Genomic DNA, 12908 nt, shown 5'->3' with positions numbered 1-12908 from the left:
CGCGGTCGGTTGTACTGGCTGCTATTGTGTCAACTGGACACAAGCTAGAGTCCCATCAGAGAGGAAGGAGCCTCAGTTGAGGAAGTGTCTCCATGAGATCCCGCTGTAAGGCATTTTCTCAATTAGTGATCAGTGGGGGATGGGGAGTCCTAGTCCACTGTGGGCCGGGCCATCCCTGGGGCTGGCGGCCCTGGACCCTCTAAGAAGGCAGGCAGAGCAAACCAGCAAGCAGCACGGCCTCTGCGTCAGCTCCTGCCTCTGGGGTCTAGCCCTGTTTGAGTTTCTGTCCTGACTTCCTTAGATAATGGACATATGGAGGAAGTTTCAGCCAGATGCACCCTTTTTGCCCCAACTTGCTTTTTGGTCATGGTGTTTCGTAACAGCAATAGTAACTCTAAGACACTAAGACACTTTGCTGTGACGAGACACCGTGACCAAAGCCACTAACGTATAAAGAAAATATTCAATGGGGGACTTGCTTACAGTCTCAGAGGGTGAGTCCAGGACCATCGTGGTATTGGGCATGGCAACAGGCAGTCAGGCCTGGCACTGGGGCAGAAGCCAGATCCGCAGGCTAGAGGCAGAGGTGGGGACCACGGCTGGGCGTTGTCGGCTCTGGAACCTTGACGCCCATCCGCAGGACACAGCTCCTAATCTTTCCACCAACTGTGGACCAAGCATTCAAATACATGAACATGTCTCATTAAACCACTACACCGGGCAAGGGCTCACCACTAGCCACACCCTTACCCCCTATTAGACATGGAAGCTTCCTGATGCTCTGATACTCGGGCTGGCCCGGAACTCCTGCTCCTCTGCCCTCCGTCCCCAGCTGGGAATCACAGGCCCCGAGCCTGGCTGGAGGTCACTGCTCTTTTGAGTTTATATATAAGGAGTTTTTTTTTTGATTCTGGGTTCTGGAGGTTCCAGGTCAGGGGCTCACATCTGAGGGTGCCCTTCTTCCTCGGGGAGCCCTGAGGTGGTTAAAAGTATTAGCAGGAGTAAGTGTGTGTGTGTGTGTGTGTGTGTGTGTGTGTGTGTGTGTGTGTGTAGGAGTCCAGTTAACCCTTGGTTTCCCTTTGGGAACTTGCTTTGTTTCTCACCGTGAAATGTGTGCACAGGCACCCTTGTCCAGAGTAGCTGTCCATCCTCCCAGGCTGTGCCTCTCGGCGAGCTCACAAGCACAGAGCTCAAGCGTAGAGCCCCAGCGTGGTCCTGGCCGTGTGGACAGTGCTTTGTGTCTCTTGTTGGGCGGGCCACATCCTAGCAGCTTCCCACAGCACCCTGTCTCCCCGAGTGTGAAGCCTGCAGCAGCGGAGCCCTCGGGAAGGCGGGCGAGAGTGGACAGACAGCCCCTGTGCTCAGCTCTCGCCTGTGTCGTCGTTCAGGCCGGGAATGGCCCTGCTCTGATGCCCAGATTCCGTATGCCTGAGGCATCCTCTTCCAGGTCTTGAACTTGGATGCGGCCCCAAGGCTAGTCTCCTTAGGGGTCACAGGTGGTCAGAGCACTGGGGAGGGTCTGTCTGTGTAACTTGCTCTGATATTGGTTCATTTCTTAATTATACTGATTTATGTGTTTGTTTGGTGGTTGTTGAGAGGGGCGTGTGAAGGTCAGAGGACAAAAGGTGGGGCTCATTGCTCTTCTCTGCAGCGTTGAGAATCCTGAGCCCCCAGAGCCCCGGATTTAGCTTTTGAGACAGGGTTTCACACTGTAGCAAGGCTGGTCCAGGACTCACTGTGTAACCCAGTCTGGCCTGAAACTTGGAGTAATAATCCTCCTGCCTCAGCCTCCCAAGTGCTGGGTTTCAGGCACTAATGTTTGTGAGAGACCGATGGTCCCTGATAGAGTCCCTCCAGCCCAGCGGTCATGTCCTACCACTTATCCCCAGGACTCATGGCCCACGGTTAAGAAAGCTGCGGCCTGTTATTTGGACAGAAATCACTTAGCTACGAAAAGGCCCAAGGTGCTCAGGGGAGGGGCAGGTGGTACAACCTGGAAAGCTTGATGCTAGAAAGGGCTTATGTTCAAGACCAGCCTGGGCTGCTGGGCTGGGCAACTTCGCCTGTAATAAAAAGAGGCCTGGGATGAGGTCACGACACTTCCTTAGCCTGGAAGGGCCCAGGGTTTGGCCAGGCAGCACTCCCCCGAAATCCCAGCTCTTGGGAGCAGAAGCCCGGAGATCACATCGAGGCCAAGCTGGTCCACATACTGTGTTGTAGACACACCAGGCCCACGTAGCGAGACCTCATCTCAGAGGCTCTGGGTTCAACATCCAGCGCTAGGGTGCATGACTGTGGCATTGAACAGGCTGCTTTTTAGTGCTGTTTGCTTCTGAGCAGGCTCGTACTGTGTGGCACGACTGGCCCCCATCCTCCTGCATCTGTCTCCCAGTGTGCCACCATGCCTGGCCTCCTAGAGCACTTCCATTAACAGTCCAGGTAAGGACAGCAGTGAGGGGCTGGGGCCGTGGCTGGCTCGGTAGAGTGCTTGTCTAGCCAGGAAGCCCTGGATGTGATCTCCAGCACTGTGTAACACCAGGCAGGCCCAGTGCTGCATCCCAGCCCCACCCAGCACTGGGGAAGTGGAGGCAGGAGGATCAGAAGCTGTGCGCCATCCCCGGCTACACAGAGGGCACAATTCAGCATGAGACCCTGTCTCAGAAACTGATCAGCAGCCAGAAAACAGCAGCCAGCCGGTTAAGACCCTGGGTGAAGGCTGGGATGTGGGTGGCTTTTGACCAGGTGGGACAGTAGCTATAAAGCCCCTAGCCCCCTCTGCCGAGTGACTGAGTCCAGACTGTCTACCATGGTCCAGGCACCGCAGGGAGGGGCCGGGCCCTCGGCTCCTCAGTTCCCACGGGGTCCTTGGTCACCTGTGTGTGAGATGGTGGCTTGGGACCTGCTGTAGCCTCCGTGGGCCTGTAAGCGTCACAACAAAAGATCTCTGTTGACATCCGTTTATCTCCCCGCTGTGGAATTCCATTGAGCTTTTGTAAAGCTCGGGAAGGCCTGAGGTTCGCCTGCCAAGACTTTCTCAGTTTGAGTTTCAGTGTAGGGGTGGAGCCCACGTGTTTACAAACACGCCCTGCCCTTCCTCTCCCAGGCTGCGGGAGCCGGGGCGGGGCAGGCTTGGGGGAAGGGCTTGGCTTCCCAGCCGCCGTGGGCCCCGCCCTGAGCAGTCAGCTTGCCTAATTTGGTGAGCTTTGCTAGCGGGTCCCGATTGGCCGACTTGGCCGACCTGGGTGCCGAGGCCAAGGGGCCTCCCAGCTGGGGCTCCTCCCTCCCTGGAGCGGGATCGAGGCTGGGTACCTGCCCCTCGTCCCCTCTCCTCCACTCCACCCCCACCAGGCCCTGTCTCCGCTTCGCTGACCGGCCTGGGCGGCTCCATGTTTCCTAGGGCGGCTTGTTCCACTGTGGTTTTGTTGTGTGTACGTTGGGGTTTTGTGGGGGGTGGGGAGTGGGGGCGCCCTGCCCCAGCCTGCAGAGCTCCGCCCAGCAGATGAATGAGCTCTTTGAAAGAACCGGCAGCTCCGGCAGTGTTTTGTGACCTTGCTTTCTGCGAAGAGCAGGCGATTTAGGAAAGCAGGGAGCTGGTTAATGATTTGCCGAGGTTACTCAGGCCAAAGCAGGCTCCTTGGGGCTACACTTAAGCCAAGTGCCACAGCAGCCATGAAAGTAGCATGTGGAGCCCCGCACAGGGCAGTTGCCAGTAATCCCTGCACGATGGGGCCCAAGGCAGGAAGACTGTGAACTTGAGGCCAGCCTGGGCTGCATAGTGAGCTCTCGGTTAGGGAATTGCTCCGTGGGTGAGTGCTGTGGGCCCCCTGGGAGCTCAGGGTTCATGGATCCTGTCTCGTCTCGAACGTTGAAGTGGAAAGGCTACGAGATGGCTCAGTGAGTGCTTGCTGCCGAGAATGAAGACCGGAGTTTGGTTCCTAGAAGCCACATGGCCGAGGCGAGAGCTGAGTCCCGGCTTCCACACCTGCTGCACAGCGCCATGCCCTTCCCTGGGTATAAACAGCAGAGGCCAGCAGTGGTGACCTGAAAGACGGAAATGGAGGCATCAGAACCGCAGAGCCCCAGCCCTTTAATCGTGTGTCTTCAGCACGGTTGTACTTGATTTCGGGCTCACTTCAGCCCTTGTGCTCTCTAGTCTCTTGTTGTGATCTTTTGCCTTTGGAGGGCATCTAGTCTGCATCAGAAATCACTGCCCCGCCCTATGCCCCCCCCCGTCCCCGCCCACCCCCTAGACTTAGTTTCACTTGCTTGTGGTTTCACTTACTCACAGTCCAAAAATACCAAGTGGAAAGTTGCAGAAAATGAACAGCTTACACATTTTCAATCGAGAGCAGATCTAAGCAGCTCCATCCTGCATATGACCCTCTGCCCAGGGTGCCCGGTGGCAGCTTAATTCCCAGATCGGCACTGGGGGTGGGGGGTGGGCATGCAGCTCCCTGGTAGAGTGCTTAACCTGGCATGCACCAGGCTCTGGGTTCATCAGTGCTAGGTGGGGAAAGAAATAAAAAAAAGTCTGTCTTAACGAAAATAATGCCAAAAATTCAGGTATGCCCGAGCCCAGGTGGCTGTGCTGGTGAATGAGGAGGTGTCCTGCAGGGGTGTGCGAGTGTCGGAGCAACAGGGCATATAGCGCTGGGTGCTGTCCCGGGCCCCAGGCGCGCATGGCGGCCTCTGCGCGTGCGCCCCCAGGAAAGGAGCCCCCTGTGTGCTTGTCCTCCTGGCACACTTTGGTTCCTCCTTCATGGTGTGTAGCTTTTCTGTGCTTTCGTTAGAACCTGAAGACTCTGAATGCTTTGAATGTTTGGGTCTGGGCGTTTATAGACACTGAGGTCTGCTGTCTCCTGTTCCCGTCTGCACCCACAGGCCTCACCCTGTTTCCTTTTCGTCTGAAAACCTGAGGGCTCCTCCCCACTAGAGGGCTTAGGGCCCTCCGTGCTCCCTTGGCTTCTCCCTACTGTCTGCACATCCCCTGGGACAATCTGGGGTGCTGCAGCATTGAGTTCTGGGGTCACAGGGCACATCCGAGCTGCACGTGTGCGGCATCACCAGGGCGTGTCGAGTGGTCACCTGTGGGCACAGTGCGTGCCCTGACCGCCCCTCCCCAGGCCTCCCACCGGTGAGAAGCCACAACACAGAACTGACCCGGCAGAGGCCAGAGAGGCCGGGTCCAGCACCCGACCCCACAGAACTGTGGGGTGATTGCTCCCCCTCCTGTCTCAAGTCTGGACAGGTGGGTGAGCTGAGGACCCGAGTTCTGGTTTCCAGAACACAGCTGTCGCATGGGCCAGCCTCCAAGCTCATCCTCCACACATACCTACTACGATCACACACGTGAACGTGCATGCACACATACACATAGGTAATTACATATACGTACATGTCATATATACACATCTTTAAAAAAGAGTACCTGACGTTGGTGTGTTTCCCACCTTGGGCACTGTGCGGTTTCAGGAGCACAGTGCTCCTGGGAGAACACATTCCTTTTTTAACACGTGTTTATTGGTGCGTGTGGAGGTCAGAAAACAACTTTCAGGGGTTGGTTCTGCCGTTCTGCCACATGGGTCCGAGGTGTTGAGCTTGGGGTGTCAGGCTCGCCTGCGAGCCCCGTTATCCCCTGAGCCATATCGCCTGCACAGAGCACAGCCGTTCTTGAAGAGAAGTCTAAGGCATTTGGCTCTGGAAATGCGCCTTCCCTGTCCTTTTGTTTTGTTCAGACTCAGCAGTAAAGGGTGGAAGTCATGTCATTCCCACAGTGGAGGGACTCCCCCAGGCCCCTGGCCTCTCACCACATCGTCTGCCATTTGCCAGCACCTTCCTGAGTCATGGCTGTGGGTGGCTGCCCTCTTTTTGGTTGTAGCTCTCATGTTTGGGCTGCTTACAGGGACATTCAGATTTCACTCCTCCCTCTCCCCGGTAAACTTACATCATCCATGGCTCGGCTCCTGTCAGCATTTTCCTATTGTATCTGTGTCATAATTCTGGGGCCTAGCCACTTCCTTCCTTATACGCTGCCTCGCTTTCCCTTCTTAGAGTGTGTGATTCCTCTTTTCTCTTTAGTTCAGCCCTGCCCGTGTCCTGCCCCCTCCTTGGCTGGCTGCTGCCTCCCCCAGCCTGGACCTGGCTCCAGAACCTTCTGACCCGGGAAGCCTCATCCCAGACCCCTCAGGAGACAGGGTGCCTTTCTCTTTGCTGATTTCCTGCTTTGTTTTATTAAAGGAACGCTCATCCTTTTCTTCCTGAGAAAGGGTCCAGGAGAGGAGACAGAAAAAAACTCCAGCCCGTTTTAAAAACGTGTTGAGGTACGGGCAGTTGAAGCCAGGACTCAGCATGCTAGGCTCGAACTTGCGGGCTGGTCTCGAACTCACTATGTAGCCTAAGAGGCCTTTAGCGTCATATTCTCTTACCTTCCTGAGGCTGGGGTGACACCCCTCTACCCAGAGCTGTGGGGGAGGATGGCGGTGCGCAATCTTACACGTGTGTGTGTGAATCAGGTTCGGCCTCAGGTACCATCCCTCCGGTACCCCAGGGAGCCCCAGGGTTCTCCACCACGCCCAGCCTTTTGGCATGGTTCTGGACATCACATGCCCATCCCCATTCCCCACAGTGTCACCACCCCAGCCCTGACCCTGGTCATGCCTCCAGGCCGTACCCACCCCCGACTCTGACACTACTGTTCCCCTGAACCCAGCAATTCTGACACTGGAGGAAAGTGGCCAGACTGCCCCCGCTGCCCGACATTGTCGGGGTGTTGACCGAGGGTATCTGCAGGAGCACCCCCGTTTATCTTGAGCAGGGGGTGGGGTGGGGTGCAGTTGCTCCTTCGTCAGATTTGTTGTCTCGGCTTGAAATCTGCTCGCAGTAACAGGCAGAAGTACAGTGGGGCGGAGGTGGGAGAGCCCGGGGTTCGAGGTCTCCTTCAGCTGCACAGGGAGTTCAAGGCCAGCTGAAGAACTAAACCAGGGCCCTAGCTTCAGCAGCTCCTTTGCTAAAGCTGGAGCAACGCAGACAATGTTAAAAATGAAAGAAAGGAAGAAAAGAGAAAGAAAGCTGACCGAGCGTGCCCCTGCAGGCCGCCCATGCCTGTCGGGAGCGCCGGACACCTGCGCCAGGCAGGGCTGTTTCTTGGCACGTCTGGGGAGTCCAGAGAAGCACCGTTGGAGCCTGACTGCCGGGTGTGGCCCAGGCTGTCTCGGGGCCAGCTTGAGATTATCAAGGTTGCTGCTGGAACAGGCCAGGGCCAGGCTGGTCCCCAGGAGCTGACTGGCGCCCAGAGTCTTCAGGCTTTCTCACTGACTCCAAAGTGTGCCCGCCGCCAGGCCCACAATGTGTCTTACGTATGTGATGTCACGTGTGTGTGTGTGTGTGTGTGTGTGTGTGTGTGTGTACAGGCATTTTTTTAGCTCTGCTCCCCGACCCAGATGCCAAACTCAGACTCTATCACACCATCCGCCAAGTCCTGGCTTTCTCCCTGGGAGGTGGGCAGCCAGCCTGTTTTAGGAATGGGGCTCGGGCTCTTCGGGGAGGGGTCTGCTCCTGCCTTGGCGCAGAGAGGGTTCCTTTTGGCTTTGGTTGCTCCGGATCTAAAGGCAGAGTCTTGCTGCAGTTGGCTGGTCTGCGGCTTTCCACCGCTCTTGCTTCTGGCACGCCTGCTGTGAGTTTCTCTTTCCCAGGTGCCTTTTCCAAGGCCCTTGAAGTGTTCTCCAGGCCAGGAAGCCCTTCGGAAGCCCTGCTCACTCCCTCACTCCGGGTCTGGGATTCACCTGACTCTCGGTGGATCGTTTTAGGGCTCTGAGACAGCTCCAGCAGCGGGTTGTCCTGCCACAGGCTTGGCTCTCTCCTTGCAGCCTGCTTGCAGGGATGGGTCAGAGGGGAAAAAACAGGCTGCCATGAGGTTGGGAAAAGAGTGATTAGAAGCGTGGCTGTCCTGGAGAAGCCGCTGGGAAACTGCCGTCCCAGGCCGAGAGGCTGAGGCCACATAGACATCACTCACAGACAGGCGGAGACAGAGGTTGCTTTCTCAGGACACACGCACGAGTGCACGAGCGCGCACACACACACACACACACACACACACACACACGCACACACACTGAGCCCAGAGCCCCACACATGCTAGGCAAGCACTCTAGCGCTGAGCCATGCTCCAGCCCCTCACTTTGAGACAAGTGCTCTACCACTGAGCTACATTTTCAGCCTGTTTTGATTGGGAGGGGGAGATGGGTTGGGGTGGGACTGGGACTCATTCAGTCTCCCAGGCTGGACTTGAACTCATTCTGTATCCCAGACCAACCTTGGCCTGTGATCCTCCTGCCTCAGTTTCCCTGCAGCCGTCAGGCCTGCCTCCTGACTCTCTTCCTGGCTCTAAGATGGGCTTTGCCAAGCGCTGTATGTTACTTCCGTGTAAACCTTCCGTGGGCTCCAAAGACCTGGACCCTGGATTTTACACCAAGGAGCGAGGGTGTAGCATACAAGACACCGGCCTTGCTCTGCATGCCCCACCATCACCCGTGCCCTCAGAACGAGCAGGAGGATGCCCAGGATGGCCGCTCTGCCACCTCCACGGCTTCACACAGCTTTCCAGGGTCCTGAGAACTCTCCTGCACCTGCCTCCACCCACACTGCGTGTGCGTGACCTGTCACTAACTAGGAGGTGCGCCGTGTTCTGTGGTGACTTCTCAGGCCCATGATCACCACTGACTTAATGCCTCCGGTCATTCAGGCAGACTCTGAGGGCAGTGAGGGACCCAGGCCTGCGCAGTGTGGGGCTGGTCCCGGTGAGGCCAGTCTTCAGTGGTGTGCTACCATCCCATGAACACGTCTCCCTTGACCATGCCTTTGCTCCAAGTCTAGTTTTGAAACCTAAAATCTTTGTTTGTTTGCTTGTTTGTCTGTCTTACCATGGGCTGGCCTCAAATTCACTATGTAGACCATTCTAGCCTTGACCTCCCCGAGACCTGCCTGCCTCTGCCTCCCGAGCGCTGGGATGAAAGGAATGCTACACCATGCCCAGTGAAACCTTGTGTTTGAGTGTGTGCATGCTGAAGGGACGTGCTCTCGCAGCCTGCCCACCTGGTACTTGAGATTATATTTTAGATTCAGAATTAACTTCTGGTTGGTGTGGCAGGCATGCTGGAATCCCCATGCACGGCCACAGAGAAAGTTATAGTCCGTCTTGGGCTTCGTAATGCAAGTCTGTTTCGAGGAAAAGAAAAAGAGAGAGAGAATTAAATTCAAGCCAGACATGGTGGCTCATGCCTCTATTTCTAGCACTCAGAAGATGAGGCAGGAGGATGGTGAGTTTGGGACCAGCCTGAGCTACATAACAAGACCCCCTTTAAAAAGAAAAAGAACCTCAGGGAAAATTTCCTCTGCTTTGCTGATTGACCTTTATGTATGTGGCCAGGCCTCAGCTGGTCCCAGGGACATGGGCGGGGAGGAGGCCATGGCGTAAGCTGGAAGAGAGCTCCACAAGCACAGGAATGATCAGATTTTGAGGTGGTCAGAAGAGAGCATGAACCCTCAAACCAGAGGCTTTAGGATTATGTGTGATGTGTACCTACCCCTCCTTCCTACGGAGGGGTTGTGACCCCGGAAGGAATTCACCCACTATGCCTCAGCGAGCTTTCACTGGTCCCTTGCTCAGTCCTGAGCAGCTCCCAGGAAAGGGAGATGGACCCTCAGCCACCCACAGGCTTGCACCCCAGGCCTGAGGGACACTGCACGTGGAGGCAGCATCCTGAGCGAGTTTGGGGAACCAGGAGCCATCCCCGAAGCAAAGGTAGCTTCAGGATGAAGCAGAGGACAGGCTCTGGAGAGCCCTGAGCTGGGTGTTCCCACAGCAGGAGCAGCAGGCAGCGGGAGGGAGCAGCGTCCTGACACTTGTCCCATGCAGACACAGGTTTTCTGCAGTGAGGGCAGAGGCAGGTGGACCACACTGGCGAGACCCCACCCTCTTCAGCATTTGACTGCTTTTCCCTGTTTGAAAGGTTTGGTTGGTTGGTTGTTTTTTTCAACTTCTGCATTACATTGTGTTTCTTTGTGGGGTGTGTGTGCGTGCTTGCGCCCAGTGGCACACATACCACGGTACAGGGGTTGAGTCAAGACAGCTTGTAGAAGTCTGGACTCCCCTTCTGCCACCGGGGCTCTGAGCATCAAACTAAGGCCAAGCCTAGAAGGATGCACCTTTCCCACCAAGCCATCTCGTGGGACTCTGTTTTAACAGGAAAACTTTTTTCTTTTTTTTTCAAGACAAGGTGTTTTGTTTTGTTTTTCTCTCTTTTCTCTGTGTAGCCCTGGCTGTCCTGAAACTTGGGCTGAAGACCAGGCTGGCCTCCAACTCAGAGAATCACCTGCCTCTGTCTCTGAGTGCCGGGATTAAAGGTGTGTGCCACCACTGCCCAGCTAAGGGAAACCCTTCTTAGAACCAAGACTTTGGGTGGAGAAGCAGTCTGTATTATTATTATTAACAATAATATCATTGCTTTGTAAAAGATTTTGTTTCTAATATTGTGGGGGTGGGGCCTTGCACATAAGTGAGCCCAGGCATCCACAAAAGCCAGGAGGGGCCGTCAGAGCCCCTGAATCGGGTTATAAGTCGTCCTGAGCCACCTGACGTGGTGGGTGCAAACTCCAGTCCTCTGCTCTTAACTGCCGAGCCATCCCTCCAGCACTTAACTCATTCATTCACTCATGGTTCATTCGTCCATTCATTCATTCATTCCCTCGCTCATTCATATGCGTGCCTGTGTGTGTGTCTGTCTGCACCACGGTACACACGTGAGGGTCAGAGGGCACCCTGCAGGAGTCTGTGGGGGTACCGGGGATTGAACTCAGGTGCCCTGCCTCAGCAGCGAACATCCAGCTGGAGCTGTCTTAATCCATCAGCTCACCCCTCAGCCACCCAGCGGCAGCCATGGGTCTGGGTGGGGGCCGGCTGGGTCCTCTCCCGCACAGCTCACAGCTATGCTGCCGTGGCCTGTGGTGGGTCCAGGTGGTGCTGGAGCCCAGGGCAGAGTCCTGAGCCCCCTCCCCTCCCTGCCAGCAGGCCACCTCCCGAAGCATCTGTTTTAACTTCCCTCCTGTGGAGTTACTGGCCGTCCAAGCCTGTTCTTAGGGCGCCATCTTGTGGTCACCGTCGCACTAGCCATACCTTTACCGCCTGGAGCTGCTTTCCTGCTTAGGGACTCTTGGCACGGAGTCTCGGCTTCTTGCAGCTGTGCTCCTGGCCTCAGAGGAGAGAGGAAAGCATGTTGTCCTCTCTTGGGTTCCGTCGTTGCATTTCTGGAGTTTTCTGTCGCTGGTCTCCCAGAGTAGCAGAAATAATCCACTCCAGCCATTATCCATGTGTCCGTACCCAGCCTCACCTCCCCGGGCTCTCAGGCTGACCGTGTGGTCTTTGTTTTCTCTTCAGTGTCCCCAACTCCTGCCCAGCCAGTCCTCGAGGAGCTGGGTCTTCCGGGTACCGCTTCGTGCAGAACGTGACCTCAGACCTGCAGCTGGCCGCGGAGTTTGCAGCGAAGGCCGCCTCTGAGCAGCAGGCGGACACATCTGGCGGGGACAGCCCCAAGGTCTGAGCCTCAAACTCGCTGTCACGTCTTGGTGGCCAAGAGCGAAGCAGGGTCCTCAGGGTGGCTCAGGCAGGCGCTCCAGGGTGGGCCACTTCCCGTTGGTGGGGAGCCGGAGACCTGTCACCCAGCCACTTCCTTCTTGTTCCGTCCACTCCTGGAGAGACGGTTTTAGAGTTTAGTAAGAGTCTTTATGACAAGTGACACTTTTTTCTTTTCTACCCACCCTCTTTTTTTTTTTTTTTTTTTTTTTTGGACAGGGTTTCTCTGTGTAGCCCTGGCTGTCCTGAACTCACTCTGTAGACCAGGCTGGCCTGGAACTCCGAGATCCACCTGCCTCTGCCTCCCAAGCCCTGAGACCACAGGTGTGCATGGCCACCCAGCCCAACCACCACCCTCTTTGGACAGTGCTGGGAATTTAACCCAGGAGAGATTTGTCACCAGGCTGTTCCACCAGCCTTCTTTTTATTTCTATTTTTATTTTATTTTTTTGTCAGGGAACAGAGTCTCAGTAAGTAGCCCAGGCTGGGCGCCAGGGTGTCACTGGGATTGTTCTGGGACACCGTCTTGCATTTCCCAAGGGTGCTGTGGACCCAAACTTGGGTCTGCCTTCCTTCCCGGCAAGCACTTCCTGCGCTCAGCCGTTTCCCCGGGCCCTCTGTTCTGTTCTTTCGTTCTCTGTTTTTTTGAGAGACTCCCGCAGCTGAGGCTAAAACTCAGCCGGCCTGGGACTCCAGGTTCGCAGCACACCTGGCCGAAGGGTGCTCTTTTGGCTTCCCGCTGTCGTTTGGGGTTTTTAGACACCGTCTCAGTCTACCCCAGGCTGACGGCAAGATCAAGGGCCTCCGCCTCAGCCTTCGGGTTGCCGGGGCAGGTGCTCCATGGCTCTGAGTCTGATGTGGGCATGCCAACGGCTGACCTACTGCAGCACTGCTGTCTGTGTCGGGCCTGGGTGGTCTGGGTGGGGGGACTCTGTCCCATGTGCCCCTCCCCCGTGACTGTTTCCCGTGAACCCCGCCTCCAGGATGAGTCGAAGCCGCCGTACTCCTACGCGCAGCTGATCGTGCAGGCCATCTCCTCGGCCCAGGACAGGCAGCTGACACTAAGCGGCATCTACGCCCACATCACCAAACATTACCCATACTACAGGACCGCCGACAAGGGCTGGCAGGTGAGGCCGGGGGCCGGGGCTGTGCCAAGGATGACCTCCTGCTCCCGAAATGCCGGGACCGCAGGCACGCACCACAGTGTTTGTGCAGTGCCGGGCGTGGACCCCAGGGCCTCACGTGGGCCAAGCACGCTACCCACTGAGCCACATCCCAG

The 12908-nt window shown here is 56.4% G+C and overlaps 1 protein-coding gene across 1 annotated transcript in view; it reads left to right on the top strand.

Annotated features, from left to right (window-relative positions):
• The window catches only part of Foxk1 (forkhead box K1), a 62762-nt gene that overhangs the window by 39383 nt on the left and 10471 nt on the right, over positions 1–12908 (top strand). Inside the window, exons 3-4 of the mRNA XM_055598541.1 lie at positions 11432–11588; positions 12610–12756. Coding sequence (XP_055454516.1) covers positions 11432–11588; positions 12610–12756 — 304 coding nt within the window. The remainder of the gene's footprint in view (positions 1–11431; positions 11589–12609; positions 12757–12908) is intronic.

The sequence above is a fragment of the Psammomys obesus genome, unplaced genomic scaffold, assembly GCF_907164565.1.
Source record: "Psammomys obesus unplaced genomic scaffold, mPsaObe1.curated_primary_1811, whole genome shotgun sequence".
Classification (NCBI taxonomy): domain Eukaryota; kingdom Metazoa; phylum Chordata; class Mammalia; order Rodentia; family Muridae; genus Psammomys; species Psammomys obesus.
The sequence above is the reverse complement of the archived record's forward strand: the minus strand, read 5'-3'. Positions and strand labels throughout refer to the sequence as shown.